The sequence below is a fragment of the Boleophthalmus pectinirostris genome, unplaced genomic scaffold (assembly GCF_026225935.1).
Source record: "Boleophthalmus pectinirostris isolate CB_2022bp ecotype Guang Dong unplaced genomic scaffold, ASM2622593v1 HiC_scaffold_20, whole genome shotgun sequence".
In the NCBI taxonomy this organism is placed as follows: Eukaryota; Metazoa; Chordata; class Actinopteri; order Gobiiformes; family Gobiidae; genus Boleophthalmus; species Boleophthalmus pectinirostris.
Window position 1 is genome coordinate 32,717,191 of NW_026571153.1, and position 23,793 is coordinate 32,740,983.

General features: G+C 43.1%; 2 protein-coding genes across 2 annotated transcripts; both read right to left on the minus strand.

The window, feature by feature from the left end:
• Window positions 1–1,080: 1,080 nt before the first annotated feature.
• LOC110169047 (E3 ubiquitin-protein ligase TRIM39-like) lies at window positions 1,081–12,053 on the minus strand. The gene is made up of 9 exons (XM_020934549.2): window positions 11,773–12,053; window positions 9,636–9,844; window positions 6,744–6,879; window positions 4,843–4,938; window positions 4,129–4,362; window positions 3,223–3,382; window positions 3,121–3,147; window positions 2,616–2,791; window positions 1,081–1,716 (listed from the first exon to the last, which is right to left on the minus strand). The coding sequence occupies exons 1-9, from the start codon at window positions 12,016–12,018 to the stop codon at window positions 1,351–1,353; spliced, it is 1,650 nt and encodes a 549-aa protein (XP_020790208.2). The 5' UTR covers window positions 12,019–12,053; the 3' UTR covers window positions 1,081–1,350.
• A 3,739-nt stretch (window positions 12,054–15,792) lies between these two features.
• On the minus strand, window positions 15,793–22,981 carry LOC110169062 (E3 ubiquitin-protein ligase TRIM39-like). Its single transcript, XM_055156633.1, has 9 exons — window positions 22,697–22,981; window positions 22,252–22,460; window positions 20,904–21,039; window positions 20,536–20,631; window positions 19,550–19,783; window positions 18,995–19,154; window positions 18,893–18,919; window positions 18,388–18,563; window positions 15,793–17,490 (listed from the first exon to the last, which is right to left on the minus strand). The coding sequence occupies exons 1-9, from the start codon at window positions 22,940–22,942 to the stop codon at window positions 17,032–17,034; spliced, it is 1,743 nt and encodes a 580-aa protein (XP_055012608.1). The 5' UTR covers window positions 22,943–22,981; the 3' UTR covers window positions 15,793–17,031.
• Between the last annotated feature and the right edge of the window lie 812 nt (window positions 22,982–23,793).

The window sequence follows — 23,793 nt, forward strand, 5'->3', positions numbered from 1 at the left end:
CGGAGAACCTGTACATTTTGGTACTTTGAGAGCCCTGCCCCTCATAAGTCATGAGTGTGCTTACAAGCTCCATCTCTGAGTCTGAGTCTGAGTCTGAATCGGAGCTTGAACCGGTCTGATTGGCTGTGGGGTGCACATGGTGAGCAGCAGCCTGCCTGCGCTCACCTCTGCTGGGGGGACGGGTGACGTAGGGGTGGAGTTTGACCCGAGGAAAGGAGCAGCTGGTGAAGGAGTAGATGTGTGAAACACATTTCTGGTGGGATTTCTCTATGGGTATGTTTTTGAGCAGGAAAGAACTTTATTAGAACTCTTTTCTAAATGCAGAATATTAAATAATGAGTTGTGGAGGGGCAGTTACCATGGAGACGTTATTGCATGTTCCACAGTATGGCATTCATTTCATTTATCTTACATACAACTAATAAGAGATTTTTTGTTGCTTTAAAATACACTGAAACATTTCACAGGTCTGACCTGTTAGATTGTCTGATGACGTCGGGTGCTATCTCCATGGAGATAATTATGTATAATGCCATAATGTGGAACATTCCAAACAAAGCAATAAAGCAATAAATCCAGGGGGACAAGTAGATGGCAGACATTCCACCAGAAAAACTACATAATGCTCCTTTAATATTTATATGGATACTTTGCAGTGACATCCCCAGGGGGTTCTACATGTATGTGTATGGAGAAATGTTCATCAGTTACCTGAGGTGGGGACATGCAAGTTGTGACTTGGACTTGAATCAGATTTGAGTTACTATTTTTAGGACTTGAGACTTGACTTGATAAAATGGACTATGACTTGGGACTTGACTTGGACTTGAAGGTCAGTGACTTGAGGCCTGTGACTTGAGAAGACTTGAAAAGCACTTTTCACATTATGAATTATTTCTGTTTTGACTGTAATGTCTTGTCAAGACATTTAGAAAGGAAAAGTTTGCATTTGTACTACTCTTATATACTCTATAAATACTTATAAATAAATATAATATGACTTTATAAGTACAATTTAGCTTAAAATTCAATTAAATTGCAGAAATCTAAACTAATACTAATACTAATACTAATCTATACTTTGGTTTAAAGACTTGAAATGACTTGAAGCTCAAAGCAGATGACTTGGACTTGACTTAGACTTATGGGCCAGTGACTCAAGACTCGACTTGGACTTGTCTGTATTTGACTTGGGACTTGACTCAGACTTGAAGTCAAAGACTTGAGACTTACTTAAGACTCGCAAAACAACAACTTGGTCCCACCTCTGTCAGTTACTATGGTGACAAATAAAAGTTTTTAGATCGTTTGAATACTAAAAAATACAAAATGGGTTTAAACAGCACATTTTCAGGAGTCTGTGACTGCTGTGAGCAGCAGCCTGCCCGCGCTCACCCTCTGCTGGGGGGACGGGTTGACGTAGGGGTGGAGTTTGACCCGAGGAAAGGAGCAGCTGGTGAAGGAGTAGATGTGTGTGCTGTGGGTGACGTCGTAGAAGCCCACCTCACCCTCCTCGATGCTGACGAAGACCCCGATCTTTTGGGGGGTGTGGGGGGTGTGGATCTCCTTAGGAGGGCGGTCACTGGCGGTCAGGGTGCCGTCCAGGAGAGTGAGGACGGCGAAGCCCGTGCTGAGGTGCGGTGTAATCGGACCTTTTCTGTCCGCTGTCTCCAAGGCAATTCCAATCTCCCAAGATGCAACATCCTCCACCTGGACCTGCAGAACAGAACATAATATGAGTCCAGGATCAGAAATGTGTGTGCACTTTACTCTCTTCAATCACAACTATTCTGCAAACTGTTCAGCACATTTGTTTCTTTGATTAAGTTGTTTGAGATGAAGACTGTCATTTAAAATGTCCAAATTATAACAGAATGATCCACAAGGGTCAAAGATTAGAACAATACAAGCACAATTTATCATCTTTAATATAATTCTTCACTCTACAGCTCAGAATATTGTATTATTTCACAACATTTCAACATTTATTCATTTGTATTTGTAGGAAGTGGTAACTTCCAAACTGTTGTCTCTCAATAACAGACCATCCCAAGAGCCTGTGGCTGAAGAAGCACCTACTGATACTTTGCAGCTGATGTCATCAGCATTGGGGGTGTAAAGTGAACTGTAGGCACTGCTCTGTCTGAAGTTGTTACTCAAGTTCAACTTGAATCTGAGCTTTGTTTGAACATAGTCTGACCAGAAAGAGCTGATTTATCTACAACTACAAGAGGTGAACAGATCTGTGCTTATGATTTGTTTTATGTTACACATAATATTACAGTCACAATCGAGCTGGCATTATCCAGTCAGTTTTCAGTAGTCACTCTCATCTTTCTGTTGAAAATCAAACTCCTAAACAGGAGCATGAACGCTCGTATTGATCACTGACTCCTGAAAATGTGCTGCTTAAATCCATTTCATTTCTTGAGGTTTACATTTATCTAAAAACTTTTTTGACTGTGTTTGTTTATGTGTCCAGTGTGTGTCTCCATGGTAACAGCTGAACATTCCACCATAGAGATGCATATAGAACACCCCCAGCATGATGTGACTGCAAAGTATCAATACCACAATTGAGTGAGGCTGAGAAACGGCAGCGTGTCGTGTCTGACCTCGAAGTAGAAGGTCCCTGAGGAGTAGCCCTGTTTGGAGAGCACCCCTGTGAGAGTGTCGAAGCGCTGGGGCAGATCGGGGAGGGTCTGGACTACTTCAGCGTGACACACCTCTCTGCCATCAGAGGAGAGCTGCAGGGCTGTGTGAGCAGTGTCCATGTCCAGAGTCACCTGCACTGCAGAACACAGCACCGTATAAAACAAATCACCAAACCATGAAAAGAATAAAAATACACCTTCAACTCAAAAGGGACTTTATTTACAAAACTATTAAAACCACACTGCGGAACATTCCTATCAGAATACTGCTACTCGGGACACACCTACCCACACCTGTGGAGGCAGATCTGGAAACAGATCTCCACATGTCCCATGAAACAAGACTAAATGTGTCATAGTGAAAATCATCCACTGTAGATAGAAGTGGACTGAGGGAGTGTTTGGCTCCAGCCAATGTGGAGCTCCTAGAAACTGAAACTAAAAGTGAATATTTTGAGGTACTTACCTGCGTACTGCCGGACTCTCCTGACCTCTGTGGAGACAAGCACAGATCAGGTCCTGGATCATTCACATCAAAGGAGACGTGAGCGTGGAAATGAGAGCTTACCTTTAGTCTCCAGAGCCTTCATTCCCTCCTTCACTGCAACACCCATCTCCGCCAGTATTTTGAGCAGAGCGCTCCGAGACGTCCCCACTGCAGAGTCACTGTAAGGACTGATGTGGGACCAGTCCTCCAGGTGTGGGGCTACTCCCAGAGACGCCCAGTTCTGAGGGATCACCACCAACATGGGTGAGCGAAGAAGAAGAGAAGAAGAAGAAGAAGAAGAAGAAAAAAGAAGAAGAAGAAGAAGAAGAAGGCAGAGCCACGAGCACTGACTAAAACTTACACATGTCCATCGACTTACACCAGGACTAAATGCAGATACTTTAGTCAAATAAAAATTCAGGTGTTTTGTTGAAAAATAAAAACTCAAGATAAAGGAATGAAAGTTCTGAGTGGAGACCAGAGCCAAGTTCCACTTTTCCATCCCAGAGTCAAACCAGAGCATAACAAATTCACTGTCCATCAACATGTCTGGACATTCATCAATAACATGCTATTTATCAGAAATTACAAATCAAAACATAAGAAACAAAAAGACCTGGCAGCATGGATTGATAGACGAAGACAAATTTCCAACTCATGGGACAATAGTTTAGTCTTGAATAATACCTGCAGTATATATCTTATATTTGCAGTACATATCTTATACCTGCAGTACATGTCTTATATTTGCAGTACATATCTTATACCTGCAGTACATGTCTTATATTTGCAGTATACGTCTTATACCTGCAGTACATATCTTATACATGCAGTATATATCTTGTACATGCAGTACATATCTTGTACATGCAGTACATATCTTATACCTGCAGTACATATCTTGTACATGCAGTACATATCTTGTACATGCAGTACATATCTTGTACATGCAGTACATATCTTGTACTTGCAGTACATATCTTATACCTGCAGTAGGTGCAGTCCGTCCTCGGCCTGGGACAGCCTCGTGAGCGTCCCTTGTCTTCTCTCCAGCTGTTGGACCTCAGTCTGCAGCTTCTTCTTCATGTTCTCTGTTTGGTCTGAGTTCTTTTTCTTCAGATGGAGGAGTGCAGCCACCACTGCCGCCTGCTTCAGTTTGAGAAGCTCCTGCATCAGCCCCGTGAGCATCATCACGTCTGCAACATCTGAAACCGCGTTCTTCTGCAACCACAATCCACACAAGACTTTAGAGAAATGCTCATAGGAAAACTGAGAAGGTCAAAGGGGCTGTACACAATCAATTTCATGCACTAAAGCAAAACAGGTATGTGGCATCTTTCCACTGGTTTGCTTTAGAGCAAATCCGTCCAGTCCAAAAGTGTCTTATAGGTCTTATTTTATGCAAAACTGACTCCAGCTTTTAGCCATTTTAGAATGTTGTTACTTCATCAAAAACATACTTATTTGTGCTTTGTTTCATTCACATGCTTCAGATATTATCAGTCTGTTTACATCTCCTAAGCTCAAAATGCTCTGGTTCAACTTGTGATTCATGAAGAAGTAGTTAATAGCTACATTTTCCCTTTTGTTCAGTACAGATTGGAATTTCTGGGCTGAAATCGTCCAAATGATTCTAGTGAAGGTGTATGGAGTTTAAAATCACAGTAGAGCAGTGGAACAGTGTGTTTGTTTTTTTTTTACCTCCAAGATGTTCTCGGTCTCAGTGTACTTCTCCATCAGGGCTCTTCTCTCTTGGATCTTCTGCTGCACTTCACCCAGCTCCTGTTCCACCTGAGCCTGCGCCACACAGAATACATTATTATCAACCCCTCCTCCTTCCTCACTCTCCCCTTTAGTTTTTCAGACCCTGCCCCTTGTCACTCTCCCCTTCAGTCCTCCAGACCTCTTCGCTCACTCTCCCCCTTTAGTCCTATAGACCTTGCCCCTCCTCCCCTTCAGTCTGTCCAGTCCATCTTCTCCCCTGAGACCCCCCCTTTAATCATCCTGATGCTGCACTCCTCTTTCTCACTCTTCCCTTTAGTCCAACAGACCCTGCCCTCACTCACTCTCCTCGTTATCCTCCAGACTCCATCTCTCCTCCCTCCTCCCATCCCCCTTTAGTCCTCCAGGAAGCTTTAAAAAGTTCTCCATCGCCAGTTTAACCCATATCCTGTATCCTGTAGAAGTGGACCAGGGGAGTGTGACGTCGTCCAGTCAAATGAAGTTCATCGAGGCTGGAAGTTATGTGGCAAATTTCAGGCCCAGTTCCATATTTGGAATTTCGAGGAGTATCAAAGCAACCAAAGAGCCAGTCAGGAGTAAGGCTGTTGAAGGTGTGACAAACCGCCGTCCAAATTTGAGACGGTCCAACCACAGCCGCTCATTTGTGGCTCGTGTCTCTCCAGTACAGAAGACATCTCCTCTCGAAAATTCTCATAACATTCAGAACAAAATGTATAACTTCTTTTACCTGAGAAGTCATAGTTTGGTGCTTCGATTGTTGATTCTGTAAAAATGTGCACTGTTTCTAAATTCTTTATGTAGTTTTTTTTCACTTTGTTATGTGTAAGCAGCCATGTTTGTTTTGGATGTGAATGGTGGCTCCAGATAAACTCATTTTTGCAAAGTTTTTTTCAAAGCGTGTGGTTCTGACTGGACAGGTAATGTTAGCGGGAGTGACCACGGGGACAGAAAGCACCTGATTTGTCTCTTATTAATGGTCATATATTGAAATTAAAATCAGGATCATGTAGCAGTTGTCAGTGTTGGGTGTAACGCAATGACTTTTTTCAGGTGAAAATAGTGTAACAAGCTACTACAGAAAATTTGGTAACGATACGTAGTTCCTTTATCAATTCAGCACATTACTTTTCTGTGTACGAAGCCCATTCCTGCCCTGGCGGCGTGTCACAGTCGGGGAGGACAGTCCACCCCGGTCGACAGTCACGCCGGGAGCAGGGTGCCCCATCCCAACCTGGGCAGAGAGAGCACAGTGAGCACCCATGGCTCCGGGAAGTGGTGAGGTCCTGGCGGGAGGAGCTGCAGAACACCCCTCGAGCCTTTCCTGACCGACCCAGAGCTGGTGGTGGTGCACCACCTCGGAGGTCAGCAGGGACCAGTGACACCAGGGAAGACGTCCCTCAAGGGGATCCTCCGCGCTACGCTGACCCTGTTTACCTCTTGATGGTTTCACGTCCTCTTGAACTTTCTCTTCAATCTTCTTTTCAGATTTCCCTTACGGTTCTTGTCGACTATCAGTCTCGTGCCGTATTTAGCCTTAGATGGAGTTTACCACCAAAAAGTAACAAGTAACATAAAAATGTACTTTCCATAGTGTGTAACTAAGTAAAGTAAGGGATTACTTTTTAAAGAACTAACAAGTAAGGGGCAAACGTTACTTTTTAAAGTAACTTTCCCAACACTGGCAGTTACAGAGAGAGACAACGATCTTTCACTAGAAAGTGAATTGAAACCAGAGTAAGTTGGTGCTGGAAACATGCCCATGCTCACTTCCTGTTTAGAGGCGGGTTATCTATGTTCACTTAAACCCAGCGTTTGGTTTAACCCTGTGTCCTGTGGGAGGTGTGGTGAGAGTGTGGTACCTTCTTGTTCCTCAGGCGGTTCTTCAGAGGAACACATCTGTGGTCTTGATGTTCTGAGCTGATGCAGGTCACACACACAGCCGTGAGGTGATCGTGACACACCAGGTCCAGAGGAGAGGAGTGCTGCTTACACACTCTGCACACACAACAACACTTGGTTTGGTGGGATAGTACTTGTCCTAAATACTTATCATGGTTTGTGGCAGTTTGAAGTGCGAGGAAAAACACAAAATACAGATATAGAATATAGAATTGATACTTTACAACTGTAGGCTCTGCTCTGTCTGAAGCTCAGTTAGATTTACAGTAATCTGGCCCAGTGGCCCAATCTGTATTCTAACAAACTCTAACCACAACTACAACCAGTGTGATGACTTTAAACAAGTCTCTTGCACAGAACATTAAAGTCACATGCTAGAATTAGCGAACAGTTTTTCAGTTCGTCGCTTTCTCCTTTTTGTTGGAAATCAAAAACCTAAACAGGACCATGAACACTCATTCTTTTTTGACTAGTGTGTCTTCATTGTAACTGCTCAACATTCTACTATAAACATACAAGAACACCCCAGCGCGATGCTGCAAAGTATCAATGAAATGTTACATTAGAGTAACTATGTTTTGGTGTAGTGTCACCTGTGTGCACTTAAAGATGTACACAGAAACAAACATGGGTAATATGCTGCTGTGTTTAGGCAGCACAGTCATGTCTGAGGAGGATTACACCGCTGAGAGTTAAGCACCAGTTCTGGCACGAATTTTGGCACCAAGTGAAAGAGAAACTAAACTATATGACAGGGGAACTCCAGGGTGATGCAATGTGCACTTTAAAACATATACAAACACTACATGTGGAATATGATTCTGTTTCTAAACCCAATTTCAAGACAAACTATTTAAAACATGTGAAAGAAGTGAAATATAGCAAACATTTGTAGAAAAAGTAGTTTGTAGTTTGATGATTACATAATATGTTGTTCTGCTTTTGCAAATCTTGACCTTTTAAAAAAAATTGAAAACATATGAAAAAGTGAAATATAGTAAGCCCTTGAAGAAAATACAGCAAAAATACAGCAAAACTAGATTTTCATTATGTAATATGTTCTGTTTTTGTGGCATAGTCTTGGGGTTTGAAGCAGGAGTTTTGGCAGGTGAAAGAGGAAACACTAGACCTGGAATAAGATCTAGTCCCTAGTGCCAATTTCAACCCGAACTATTTAAAAATGTGAAGGAAGTGAAATATAGTAAGCATTTGTAGAATGCATCAGAATTAGTAGATGACTGGATGCACTGATCCAGATTTTTCAGTTCCAATACTTATCCCAGTACTATAGCTTTAAGGCTACATTTACACATAGTCGGGTATGTTGAGAAACAAATGTTTCCCTCTCTCTGTTTTCCAAAATAACATTGTGCACACAGCATCGTTTTCAAAAAAGTTTTCACTTACAAGCCTGTGGGCAGCACCTGGATTAGATTCAAATCTGTAGCATTTATTTCATTACAGTTGTAAGTATTACTCACAAATACCTTGAAAACTTTACATTACTGAGTGGGCTCGCCTCTCCACAGATCTGTTAAAGAAGTGGTAAAATGACTGACCTCAGCTCATTGGTCTCTGGTCATGGATCTGATCCTTCAGCTGTGTGTGCAAATGCAAACACATGAAAAGTGTTTCACCAGGAGAAATGTGACTGCTGCTCTGATGCTTCCTCATCATCATCATTATAACAAAAAGGAAAGGTTTTCAGCGTGTCAGCTCCTAAAACTCAGTTTATCTCACTTTACATGCAAATGTCAAACCATAGTCTTCCAGAATCTCCACTCTAGCCGGAGTTTTTAGAAAGATTTGTTTTCATAGGCGAATTCTCCATTCACGTGTAAAAAAAATGGGAACAAACGAAGGGAAATGTCTCCATTTTTAAAAACACCCGTGTACGTGTAAACAGGGCCTAAGTATCTGCTGATACTTGATATATCAACCGATACCAGTACAGAGACTGAAAGAGAATTTATTTCCTTTAAAACTAAAATAAAATAAGCCTAAACTGATCCTAATGTATTATGTATCTCTGAAGTAACTACAGACATGTAAATAGTCTTATTACATCATTGTATATGTCCAACCTGGATATCGGCTGAACCAATATTATTAACAATGTGATATCAGATACCAGCACTCCTAATGATCGGGTAATATGTTGTTCCATTTAGGCAGTGCTCCTTTGTGGTGTGCTTTTGTCTAAACCTGCTGAGTGGAATCTGAAATACTGAGAGATGTGGCACGGGTTTTGGCACAAAGTGAAGGAGAAACCAAACAGCAGGACAGGGGAATTCCACTGACATATATATTTTAAATAAAATATATGAGTACAAGAGTAATTGACAAAAGGTTTAGGCTGACAATATGAAATGATTTGAACATCTGTGTGTCTTGCAGCTCTTCTTCAGATATGATTTAGTCTGTCTCATTTTTGTGTCTGAAAATAACAGATTTAAGATCAAATTATAAATTGGATATTACAACAAGCAGTATTTTCCCCCAAAACAGGTAGTACTTTCCCCCAAAACACGCAGTACTTTCCCCCAAAACAGGCAGTACTTTCCCCCTAAACAGGCAGTACTTTCCCCCTAAAACAATTAGTACTTCCCTAAAACCCTTTTATATATTATATTAAGTATAAGTATCTGTACTCTTACTAAAATTATTATTATTATTTTTTTGGTTACTCTATTCAAGTCTGTATGAATGTTTCTAATGAGGGAAGAGCATTACATGTTCTACATTATGTAAAACTGACTCTTGTGATTAGAAAACAAAAACATATCTGGAGTTGTGTTTTGTTTCATTCACACATGAGTAATCCTGCATTATGAGTGTGTGTGTGTTCTGACCTGGCCTGCAGGCGGTGCACAGGTTTCAGCAGTTCATGTACCATGAGTTGGGGCTCCCTCTGGTGGCCGCGCAGGTGCTCAGAGCAGTAGGACTCCTCACAGTGCAGACAGGAGCGCACCGCCCGCACACTCCTGCCCCCGACTGCACACGGCCCACACTGGACGTCAGGAGGAGGGGAGGGCTGAGTGGGGGAGGCCTGTGGACAGTCCTGTGTGTGGACACGTCATCATGTGACATTAGTTCATTTATCTCAGTTTAATTCCACATATCTACTGTTTTTCTTAAAGGCTCCATATTAAACTATTTTATTTGAGTGCTATTGTAGTTTCTTCATCATAAACAGACAGACAGAGTTGTGTTTTGTTTCATTCACACACGTTTAACACACAAACCCTGCGAATTTAGGCTGAGTTCTTCTCTCAAACAGAAAACACCACTTGGTGATGTCATGTAGTAATACAGGAAGTGCTCCACTGTGTTTTTAAACTCCTTACACTTTCACTAGAATCATTTGGATAATTTTAGTTCTGTAACTGCCCATCTTTCCTGAACTAAAGGTAAAAAGTAGCTCTTAACTTACAGCTTTGTGACTTCAGAAGTTGGAATAAAAAAAATACAAATAAAAAATTCAGGTTTGTTTTTGGTGAGGTAACAGAGTTATAACATGACAACACTCACAAGAGTCAGTTCTGCACAATATGTGGAGTTAATGTGATTAACTGAGATTCAGGAGCTGGACCACACCTCAAACATGACTCATCTCAACCACACCTTCAGTTACCCACAAGCCCCATTTATAAGGCCATCCTGAAATCACCGCTGTGTCAGCTCTCTTCAGCCCCTCCCACCCGTGTCTCTCAACCATCCTTCTGTCCAAACACATCATCTTTAAGGAGGGGGATTCTGAATCAGTTGGATTTCTGTATTGGAGAAAGAGCCCCCACCCTGAGCCCCCCCCCAGCATCACATCTATCCACCGTCAATAAACATCTTATCATATTCCACTTTTGTGACGTGGTCCTTGATAGTGAAAGGACCTTTAATGTACTTATTAGAAACATACCTGCATATCTTTTTTTGTATTTTCTTTCTATATTTATTGTCATGTTTTTCCCATTGTTCTTTATTTGAATTATGGTGGATTGGAAACAGGTCTTATTAGTTTGATCACCTACTAAATAACTACATTTGAACGTAGTTTTATTTTTTGCTAGTACAATTACATTTTTGTTTACATCCATTACATGTGATAAGGATTATGGTATGATTATGTTCAAATCAGGGTCACACTGACTAGTCCATTCTAACGTGAAAGGACAAATGCTTTGACAGTTAAAATAGATTTGACAGATACTATTTTGATGGTGTTTTCTTTTTTAAAAGTAAACTACTCTCATTTCATGTCATATTGAGAGAAAATTAAATTGCTCTGAGGCCTCAGCTGTAAGTGGCACTCAGGGTAACAGGTTAACTCCAAGTCTGCTTCTGATGAGGTAACAGCATAATAACATGACTTAAAGCTCGCAAGAGTCCATTTTGTGTAATATTGGACATTTAAAAATAAATTTGACTACTTTATGGGACTGGCATGTCTTTCACTGCTCCCCTGCTCCTGAAATATTGTCTGTTCACTCTGCTGTCTGAGGAGGATTACACCGCTGAGAGTTAGGCACATGTTCTGCCACGAGTTTTGGCACAAAATGGAAGAGAAACCAAACAGGAGCAGAGAGAACTCCACTGACAGAGGAGGGTCATGTAGTGTGCACTGAAGACTTATTCAAACACTACACTTGGATACAGTTAAAATACAGTTCCTAAACACAGTTTGAGTGTTATAATGCTTTAACTCTAAAAATGAAGCAGTTGTAGATTTAGTTTACTCAAATAACTCCAAAATCAACTCTTTATATTTTTTTGTGTGTAATATAACAACGAAATGAAACATTTTTTTTTAGATTAACATGTTCCAGAAATAATCAATTTAGTCTGTTTTTACACATAAAATGCCTTATTTTATTTGAAATCATTAAAGACAAAAAATGTTGTAATAGGAGAAATTTCAAACTGATATTTAGAAAGTAAGATTTCCCTGCCGTGTCTGGTCTTAACTGTAAAGTAAAGTCAGTGATCTCCTACCTGAGGTGGAAGCAGGTCCCTCAGCAGAACGTTGGTGCTCAGCTGTGGTCTGCTGGAGAAGACCTGCTGACACAGAGGACATTTGACCACCGTAGAGCCACTCCAGTATGTGTCCAGGCAGCCCTTGCAGAAGTTGTGTCCACACGGGGTGGACACGGGCTGAGTGAAGGTGTCCAGACAGATGGGGCACTTCAGAGGAGAGGAGTTGAGAGGAGAGGAGCTGACAGTGGAGGAGTTTGAGCCCATGGTGAATCAGAACAAGTGGCGGACCTGAGCACACAAGCTTTATAACAACAAAGATCAGCTGAGAGAGACAGGGCGGTCGCAGGGGAAATTCCGAAGAGAATGAAAGTAAAACAGAGCAGTCACCGTGACCACACAAACACACCTGCCCTCATTTTCTAACACTGAGGTGAAAAGGTTGTATATTTGTGTTTATAGTTTTGCACACAATGCACAGGACACGTGGTGCGTAGAGATCTGATCTTGCCTTAAACAAAGCAGATCAAAGTGGAAAAACTAGAATCATGAATTTAGGACATAAAGGTGTGGCAAAGTGCTGTGTTTATCTGATGAGGAAATCATAAAAATTACATAAAAAAACAAATGTGTTATTTAGGCTCATTGTAAAATGTAGAAAATTTTAAATTATTATTAAGTCATTTTAGTTTAGAAAGTTTTTTTTTTGTTTTTTTTCTGTGTAAATTTTGCAAATACTAAATGTCAATTGAAAGTTCTCCTGAAAAGGCATCTTGTTATGCAACAGCAGTGTCCCAGAAAGATAACTCTCTAATCTGTTGTGTTGTAATTGCAGTGAGTAATGTCTCTGTCTTTCGCTTGATATAACCAGAGGCGGTGCTACCATAAGGCAAAAGTAACCTCAGCCCCCAACCTATTGCCCTCAGTGCCTAATGTGACCACGTTTACATGATGTTTTTTAAAATTCTGATTTAATTATTCCGAATTAAATAATTCAATTATTCTCCTTCGAGTTGACATGGAAATAATCATTCCGAATTAAGCTTTACATGGAAAACAAGTTCAATTGGATTTATTTAATTCTGCTCAGTGTCTCAGGGTAGGGAAGGGTTCTGATTGGACAGGGACGCGAATGTATTTACGTCAACCAGAAGAAAATACACACTTCAGCTGCTACCAGCTTTTCTGTCATATTGGTTTGTTGTTGCGTGGGGATGCGTACCACTGTTCCCCACCATTTGCACTGAGGACGGACAGAACAACAGAACAACATATAACCAACCGAACGGGATTCACGCTTCTCTCCGGATGTTTTGTGCCATCTCGGAACCAGCTGCAGCTCTGGAGCACAGACGACAGGAACAGCCCGTCCGGACCTGTAGTCCACAGCGCATTCTCTCTTTCGCTGCACGGATCCCATGGTTTATTTGCCCCCGTCTGGACCCAGCACATGGAGGATGGAGCCTATGGACCTGTCTGACCAACCTGCTCGGAGAACAACACAAGACCAAGGAGGGGCTGCATGCTATGGTGAGTGTTACCGTGTATTTACCGCAGTTACACGACTCAGAGCTTCTGGTCCAGGCTGATGTGCGGTGAGTTGTGTAAAGTTATTGGCTACATGCTGTTGTTTTATGAGTTCATGATGATAAGTTGGGATGAGGGCGGCTCGCGGTGTTAACGGGGAACCTCGGTACCTTTCACAATTACATAGGCACCGAAATGGAGAAGCACGGGGACACAAACATGATACAAACTATACACCATATTGCAGCGTGTCATCACATCAGGAGCCTGATCTAATGCGCAAATGCTGAACGACCGGAATTATTTTTTAAGCGGAATAAACTTTTAAAATAAACAATCGTGGAATTAGTTAATTTGGCTTTAAAATCGGAATAAACCACCCACTTAATTTGGATTTAAGTTTAATTCCAAATAAGTTTAATTCCAAATAATCATTAGGAATTAAGTGTTTACATGGTCTTTTTAAAGTGGAATACATTTTTATTCCAAATTAAATTATTTTTAATCAGAATTAAAGCTCTCATGTAAACGGGGCAAATATGACATTAAATGAGAGTAGTTTACTTTTAAACAATAATCATTATAATCAGCTCTGGTTTTCTAGTAGGTGAACCAACTAATAAGACAAGTTTCCAATCCACAATAATTCAAATAGAGATGTGCATGTCTCAAGAACAATGGGGAAAAACAGACAATAAATACATTAGAAAAACATCCATCCATCCATCCATCCATTTTCGTCCGCTTATCCGGGGCCGGGTCGCGGGGGCAGCAGCCTAAGCAGGGACTCCCAGACTTCCTTCACCCCAGACACGTCCTCCAGCTCCTCCGTGGGGACCCCGAGGTGTTCCCAGGCCAGCCGAGAGTGTTCCCGGAACACCTCCCGAAGGAGGCGCCCAGGAGGCATCCGAAACAGATGCCCGAGCCACAACTGGCTCCTCTCGACGTGGAGGAGCAGCGGCTCTACTCCAAGCTCCTCCCGTGTGACTGAGCTCCTCACCCCCCCCCCCCCCTTGAACCGTCACCTTATCGTGGTGGAGGGGTTTGAGTGCCCGAATGATCCCGGGAGCTATGTTGTCGGGGGCTTCATATCCCTGGTAGGGTCACCCAAGGCAAACAGGTCTACTGTATACTTTAAGGATCTCCTCAATCCCACCGTCACGTCTTCCGAGGAGGAGGCCGAGGCTGGGGACTCGAAGGCGGACTCATCCATCACCCTGGCCGAAGTCACTGAGGTGGTTGGAAAGCTCCTTGGTGGCAAGGCTCCGGGGTTGGATGAGATCTGTCCTGAGTACCTTAAGTCTCTGGATGTTGTGGGGCTGTCTTGGCTGACACGCCTCTTCAACATCGCGTGGCGGTCGGGGACAGTACCTCTGGACTGGCAAACCGGGGTGGTGGTCCCTCTGTATAAGAAGGGGGACCGGAGGGTGTGCTTCAACTATAGGGGGATCACACTCCTCAGCCTTCCCGGTAAGGTCTATGCCAGGGTGCTGGAGAGGAGAATCCGGCCGATAGTCGAACCTCGGATCCAGGAGGAGCAGTGTGGTTTTCGTCCTGGCCGTGGAACACTGGACCAGCTCTACACTCTCCATGCTCGAGGGTTCATGGGAGTTTGCCCAACCAGTCCACATGTGCTTTGTGGACTTGGAGAGTATGGGGTCCGGGGCCCTTTGCTAAGGGCTGTCCGGTCCCTATATGACCGGAGCAGGAGCTGTGTTCGCATTGCCGACAGTAAGTCAGACCTGTTCCCGGTGCATGTTGGACTCCGCCAGGGCTGCCCTTTGTCACCGGTTCTGTTCATTGTGTTTATGGACAGAATTTCTAGGCGCAGCCAGGGGCCGGAGGGGGTCCAGTTTGGGGACCACAGGATCTCATCTCTGCTGTTTGCGGATGATGTTGTCCTGTTGGCTTCATCGAACCAGGACCTGCAGTGTGCACTGGGGCGGATGAAGATCAGCTCTTCTAAGTCTGAGGCCATGGTTCTCGACCGGAAAAAGGTCGCTTGTCCTCTCCAGGTGGGTGGGGAGTCGTTTGCCTCAAGTGGAGGAGTTCAAGTATCTCGGGGTCTTGTTCACAAGTGAGGGGAGGACGGAACGTGAGATTGACAGGCGGATCGGTGCAGCTTCGGCAGTGATGCGGTCGCTGTATCGGACCGTTGTGGTGAAGAGGGAGCTGAGCCGAAAGGCGAAGCTCTCGATTTACCGGTCAGTCTTCGTTCCTACTCTCACCTATGGTCATGAGCTCTGGGTAGTGACCGAAAGGACGAGATCGCAGATACAAGCGCTTGAAAAACATTAGAAAAACAAAACAAAAAAATGGTGCATCATAGTGAACTCAAGTTCACCTGGGGCCCTCAAATAGTTTTTTTATTATGTATTTTTATTTTTTTATTATGATGTGAATTCTGTATGTAAATGCTCCATAAAAGACAATGACTCCTGGAAGAATAGCTGCGCTTCCACAGCTAGTGGAGGTCAAAATAAACACAAAAATACAAATCTGGACCCTCAGGAATAAAAGAATTCAATCTTTATTGGACCCACAATGGGGAAAGTGCAGTGTTGCAACAACAGAGTACAAAAGGGTATCATTACACCTGTATTTAAAATATAAATTATTATTCATTAACAAACACATGCTACAATAATCTTAACAATATAATTTATGAATGATCAGTAAACTTTAAAGAATGTTACAGATTCAAAAGAACACATATCCATAGATGTTTAAGTAATAGAATCTCTCTAAATAAACTAAATGTAAAATGGATCGTAGCTTTGGTGCTGCAGTTAGAATCATTTCATCATAATGTGGAACATGTATGTACAAGTCAAAGAAGCTCCTGATGACATGTCTCTGTGTAAGGTCAGAGGATGAAGAGAACTCAGAACATCTGAGTTACGATGAGGGCAGATGAACTTTAAAAACATGGAGGAGCTTCATAATATATTATGTGAAACTAATTTCTGAAGAGTATGGGTATGTTTTTGAGCATGAAAGTAAAAGTTTGTGTAATTCCTCAGTCGTCCATACAGGATCCATAGCAATATTACAATTCTATTCCAGCATTTTTTGTTGCTTAAAAATACATAGAGTGGGTCGCCTCTTCACAGATCTGACTTATAACATGGGCTGGTGACATCTGGTGTTTGTCTCCATGGAGATAATTACATGCAAAGCAATAAAGCAATGAATCCACGACAAGCTCGTGCAGACCTTCCATCAGAAAAGTACCATAATGCTCCATTCATATTTAATGGATACTTTGCAGTGACATCAAGCTTGGTGTTCTACATGTATGTGTATGACGGAATGTTCATCAGTTACCATGGTGACACAAAGCATACATAAGCAAGCACTGCAAAAAAAAGTGTTTAGATTGTCGAAAAATCTTGATTTAAAGAGCACATTTTCAGGAGTTTGTGATCAGTTCGAGTGTTCATGGAGCTGTTTAGGAGTTTGATTTTCAACAAAAAGGTGAAAGTGCCTAAGTGAAAAACTGTTGGATAATTCTAGCTACCTTATGACTGTGAGTACAGGACTTGTTTAACAGCACAATTCATCTTGCTTATTTTAGTTCCAACTAAGTCTTTCTGGTCAAATGTATTAAAACAAAACAAGCCTCAGACACAGCAGTGCCTACTGTTAGCATCACATCCCACCAGGAAATGCTGATGACATCAGCTGCAAAGTGTCAATCCCTGAGATAAAGCGGAGAACCTGTACATTTTGGTACTTTGAGAGCCCTGCCCCTCATAAGTCCATGAGTGTGCTTAAATCAAGCTCCATCTCTGAGTCTGAGTCTGAGTCTGAATCGGAGCTTGAACCGGCCTCTGATTGGCTGTGGGGTGCACATGTGACCGGGGTGAGCAGCAGCCTGCCCGCGCTCACCCTCTGCTGGGGGGACGGGTTGACGTAGGGGTGGAGTTTGACCCGAGGAAAGGAGCAGCTGGTGAAGGAGTAGATGTGTGTGCTGTGGGTGACGTCGTAGAAGCCCACCTCACCCTCCTCGATGCTGACGAAGACCCCGATCTTTTGGGGGGTGTGGGGGTGGTGAATCTCCTTAGGAGGGCGGTCACTGGCGGTCAGGGTGCCGTCCAGGAGAGTGAGGACGGCGAAGCCCGTGCTGAGGTGCGGTGTAATCGGACCTTTTCTGTCCGCTGTCTCCAAGGCAATTCCAATCTCCCAAGATGCAACATCCTCCACCTGGACCTGCAGAACAGAACATAATATGAGTCCAGGATCAGAAATGTGTGTGCACTTTACTCTCTTCAATCACAACTATTCTGCAAACTGTTCAGCACATTTGTTTCTTTGATTAAGTTGTTTGAGATGAAGACTGTCATTTAAAATGTCCAAATTATAACAGAATGATCCACAAGGGTCAAAGATTAGAACAATACAAGCACAATTTATCATCTTTAATATAATTCTTCACTCTACAGCTCAGAATATTGTATTATTTCACAACATTTCAACATTTATTCATTTGTATTTGTAGGAAGTGGTAACTTCCAAACTGTTGTCTCTCAATAACAGACCATCCCAAGAGCCTGTGGCTGAAGAAGCACCTACTGATACTTTGCAGCTGATGTCATCAGCATTGGGGGTGTAAAGTGAACTGTAGGCACTGCTCTGTCTGAAGTTGTTACTCAAGTTCAACTTGAATCTGAGCTTTGTTTGAACATAGTCTGACCAGAAAGAGCTGATTTATCTACAACTACAAGAGGTGAACAGATCTGTGCTTATGATTTGTTTTATGTTACACATAATATTACAGTCACAATCGAGCTGGCATTATCCAGTCAGTTTTCAGTAGTCACTCTCACCTTTCTGTTGAAAATCAAACTCCTAAACAGGAGCATGAACGCTCGTATTGATCACTGACTCCTGAAAATGTGCTGCTTAAATCCATTTCATTTCTTGAGGTTTACATTTATCTAAAAACTTTTTTGACTGTGTTTGTTTATGTGTCCAGTGTGTCTCCATGGTAACAGCTGAACATTCCACCATAGAGATGCATATAGAACACCCCCAGCATGATGTGACTGCAAAGTATCAATACCACAATTGAGTGAGGCTGAGAAACGGCAGCGTGTCGTGTCTGACCTCGAAGTAGAAGGTCCCTGAGGAGTAGCCCTGTTTGGAGAGCACCCCTGTGAGAGTGTCGAAGCGCTGGGGCAGATCGGGGAGGGTCTGGACTACTTCAGCGTGACACACCTCTCTGCCATCAGAGGAGAGCTGCAGGGCTGTGTGAGCAGTGTCCATGTCCAGAGTCACCTGCACTGCAGAACACAGCACCGTATAAAACAAATCACCAAACCATGAAAAGAATAAAAATACACCTTCAACTCAAAAGGGACTTTATTTACAAAACTATTAAAACCACACTGCGGAACATTCCTATCAGAATACTGCTACTCGGGACACACCTACCCACACCTGTGGAGGCAGATCTGGAAACAGATCTCCACATGTCCCATGAAACAAGACTAAATGTGTCATAGTGAAAATCATCCACTGTAGATAGAAGTGGACTGAGGGAGTGTTTGGTTCCAGCCAATGTGGAGCTCCTAGAAACTGAAACTAAAAGTGAATATTTTGAGGTACTTACCTGCGTACTGCCGGACTCTCCTGACCTCTGTGGAGACAAGTACAGATCAGGTCCTGGATCATTCACATCAAAGGAGACGTGAGCGTGGAAATGAGAGCTTACCTTTAGTCTCCAGAGCCTTCATTCCCTCCTTCACTGCAACACCCATCTCCGCCAGTATTTTGAGCAGAGCGCTCCGAGACGTCCCCACTGCAGAGTCACTGTAAGGACTGATGTGGGACCAGTCCTCCAGGTGTGGGGCTACTCCCAGAGACGCCCAGTTCTGAGGGATCACCACCAACATGGGTGAGCGAAGAAGAAGAAGAAGAAGAAGAAGAAGGCAGAGCCACGAGCACTGACTAAAACTTACACATGTCCACTGACTTACACCAGGACTAAATGCAGATACTTTAGTCAACTAAAAGTTCAGGTGTTTTGTTGAAAAATAAAAACTCAAGATAAAGGAATGAAAGTTATTCCAGACACGCTCACTCAATGTGATGTGGGCAGCACCGCCGAATGCTACTCCACTAGTTGTGCCCCCGCAAGCACTTGGTGCCCTACACACTGTGCGTAATGTGAATAATGGGGAGTGATGGTACTGCTTGAATCTTATACCTGCAGTACATATCTTGTACATGCAGTACATATCTTGTACTTGCAGTACATATCTTATACCTGCAGTAGGTGCAGTCCGTCCTCGGCCTGGGACAGCCTCGTGAGCGTCCCTTGTCTTCTCTCCAGCTGTTGGACCTCAGTCTGCAGCTTCTTCTTCATGTTCTCTGTTTGCTCTGAGTTCTTTTTCTTCAGAAGGAGGAGTGCAGCCACCACTGCCGCCTGCTTCAGTTTGAGAAGCTCCTGCATCAGCCCCGTGAGCATCATCACGTCTGCAACATCTGAAACCGCGTTCTTCTGCAACCACAATCCACACAAGACTTTAGAGAAATGCTCATAGGAAAACTGAGAAGGTCAAAGGGGCTGTACACAATTGGTTAAATTCTAAAAGTAGCTCTAGGGTAAAATGTGTGCTGTCTGCATCCAATTACTTTTATCCTTTGTGAACCAGGAAGCAAGGCTTGTGTGCTGTTAGCATGCTAGTTGTTGTTAGCACTATTATGGCATCCAAACTCCACGCTGGTCTTGAAGTTTTGAAAAGTGATTATCTCCTCATCGCAGTGAATAATTAGGATGCTAGGAATGCGTTAGAAAATTAAGTACTTTGGACCACTGGAAATGGTTTAAAACTGTCCTGTTCAGTTAAAATCAAGTACATAAGATATATTTTAGAGAAACCTTGAGCCTTCCACTGTGTGTAGCAAAGCGGGCCAAAAATAAAATAAACACATGCACAGGTGCACAGGCATGTTTTGGGCTGGCTCAAGGTGTGGGGGAGTGGTGATATCCCCCTTTATAAAAATGCATTCACAATCATTCCAGGCCGATGGTGCAGATTGGCAGCCTCACTTCTGCCAGTCTGCCCCAGGGCAGCTGTGGCTACAGTAGTAGCTTACCACCACCAGGTATGGAGTGAATGAATAATGCTCTGTAAAGAGTCTTTGAGTGTCCAAAAACGCGCTATATAAAACTGATGCATAATTATTATTCTTATCATTCTGGTCTTGCCTTGGCAGTACAGTGAAATACTAAGTTGGATAATGATGTACCTCCAAGATGTTCTCACACTCAGTGTACTTCCCCATCAGGGCTCTTCTCTCCTCGAGCTTCTGCTGCACGTCACCCAGCTCCTGTTCCACCTGAGCCTGCACCACACAGAATACATTATTATCAACCTATTATCCTTTATGCCTCCAGACCCTGCCCCTCGCCCCCCTTGCTCTCCCCTTTAGTCCTCCAGGTTCCACTCCTCTTTCACTCTCACTCCCCTTTTTTAGCCGTCTAAACCCTACGCCACCCCTCATTCTCCCCTTTAGTCTGAGAGACCCTGCCCCTCTCTTGGGTTATCTATGTTCACTTAAACCCAGTGTTTGGTTTAACCCTGTGTCCTGTGGGAGGTGTGGTGAGAGTGTGGTACCTTCTTGTTCCTCAGGCGGTTCTTCAGAGGAACACATTTGTGGTCTTGATGTTCTGAGCTGATGCAGGTCACACACACAGCCGTGAGGTGATCGTGACACACCAGGTCCAGAGGAGAGGAGTGCTGCTTACACACTCTGCACACACAACAACACTTGGTTTGGTGGGATAGTACTTGTCCTAAATACTTCTAGGTAGAAGTATTGAGAAGAAGTATAGAGATGAAAAATACAAAAATACAAGAAGTAAAGGTGAGTTCTAAAATAGAATTGATGCTTTGTAGCTGCCATCACCATGTGACATCTGTGATGCTAAATAAGGTAACCTCTGGCTGCTTAAGAAATCATGCTTTGATGGTGCTCCACATACAAAATGTTGGCTGCAAACTCGGAATGAAGTTACCTTTTTGGTCCTTCCTGTGAATCAATACTGCCCAAGGTCTTCGCCTTTCACTATTTTTTAATTCTGTTGAGAAGGGAAACCGTTTGAACAGAGGTTTGCAGTCACACACATCTGATTCCCTTTTGCAGTTATGGAGCTCGCAAACTTCCGTAGCCCTTTTTCCGTTGTTAGGATCCAACAACCACACAATTATAATGTCCGAATCCCCAAACTAAAATACGATATCAGAACCAGAAACAAAAGTGATATGGTTCAAAAGACTAGAAAAGACTGACTTTGTCAATAGACTCATCCCACTGGGAAAACAAACATGGCGGTTTGATGCTCATTTTTTCAGAAGATCCTTCCCAGTATGAATTGTGCGATGACCGGAAGTCCGAAATTTGGGATACATGTATTTCTAATGTTTGGGTAATATGCTGTTCTGTTTGGGCAGCATTGCTTTGTGGTGTTCTTTTGTGTAAATCTGCTGAGTGGAATCTGAAATATTGAGAGTTAGGCACATGATGTGGCACGAATATTGGCACAAAGTGAAAGAGAAACCAAACAGATGACAGGGGAATTCCACTGACAGAGAAGGGTTATGTAATATGAAGGATTACTGCAATATATGTGAGGATGAAACAAAACACTACTCCAGGTACACAGTTACATTCACTTCAGTACTCTTAATATAAACATTGTGGTTCCTCTTCCCACTGTGAGTCTACAAGTGACAAAAGCTTTATGTTGACAATATAAATGATTTGATATACAGTTTAGTTTCTCTCATTTGTGTCTGTCCATTAAAAATAATCAGTGATAAGTAGCAAGTGAATAGTCATGAAGTCCTATTTTAAGTTTATAGAGTTGTGTGTGTATGTCTGTGTGCAGGCGTGTGTATGGGTGTGTGTGCGTGTGTGTTTGTGTGCAGGCATGTGTGTGCGTGTGAGTGTGTGTGTTCTGACCTGGCCTGCAGGCGGTGCACAGGTTTCAGCAGTTCATGTACCATGAGTTGGGGCTCCCTCTGGTGGCCGCGCAGGTGCTCAGAGCAGTAGGACTCCTCACAGTGCAGACAGGAGCGCACCGCCCGCACACTCCTGCCCCCGACTGCACACGGCCCACACTGGACGTCAGGAGGAGGGGAGGGCTGAGTGGGGGAGGCCTGTGGACAGTCCTGTGTGTGGACACGTCATCATGTGACATTAGTTATTACTATATCTATTTCTGTGTATTCTCATATTATGATCCACTATAATATTGTTTGTGTTCATTTACACATGTTTAACACGCAAACCCAGCATATTTAGGCTGAGTTCTAAAGTTTCAAACCGATATCTCTAAAGTAACATTTTGTCCTATTTCCCTGCCGTGTCTGGTCTTAACTGTAAAGTAAAGTCAGTGATCTCCTACCTGAGGTGGGAGCAGGTCCCTCAGCAGAACGTTGGTGCTCAGCTGTGGTCTGCTGGAGAAGACCTGCTGACACAGAGGACATTTGACCACCGTAGAGCCACTCCAGTATGTGTCCAGGCAGCCCTTGCAGAAGTTGTGTCCACACGGGGTGGACACGGGCTGAGTGAAGGTGTCCAGACAGATGGGGCACTTCAGAGGAGAGGAGTTGAGAGGAGAGGAGCTGACAGTGGAGGAGTTTGAGCCCATGGTGAATCAGAACAAGTGGCGGACCTGAGCACGCAAGCTTTATAACAACAAAGATCAGCTGAGAGAGGCGGAGCGGGGCGGGCAGGTGGAAATCCCACAGAGAGAATGAAAGTAAAACAGAGCAGTCATGAGATGTGCCCACATTCACATACTGTTTGCTTTTACTTTTCATCTAGATGATAAAGCGTGTGACTGTGTCACTGCATCATCTCTCCAAGAATATTAGTTGCAGATTAAAACAAAAACACATGCATTCTGTGAATATTTCCCTTTAAAGAGGGAGTATTTTACTTCTTTCAGGCATTTACTGTTAACAAATAACAGAGTGTATATAGATCACCATGTTCCCTTGTATTATTTTGAAAATGCTATATTCACATAAAACAACGTATTAACATGTTTTAGAAGTTAAAATTTTGTTTTTGATGCTCTGAGTCTCTTTACAACATAATCAGTGTGGATCCCGCTAATGAATCTACTGCACACCACATCAGGTTTGTCAGGTTGTTGTGTACAGTTTTGTGTCATGTTTTTGTGTATTTATGGAGAATTGTCGTGTGGGAGCATGGGTGATGTACGCTTGTGCACTGAGCTCAACAACAAGACTAGGTCGATCCTCTTACTTTCAGGATATTGCTTTAACCACTGAGCCTCTGTATCAGCAGCAGGTTTAACCACAGACTTCTGTATACAGTCTAAGGGTATTACCAGATCACACATGCACTGCCTGGTGCTGTACTGACTGTTTTCTGTGGCACTGAAGCGTTTCTGACCAAACAGAGAGAGTGAAAATGAAACTCTGACTCTGACGGAATTTTCACGGGATTTTTACACCTGTGGGAATAACATTC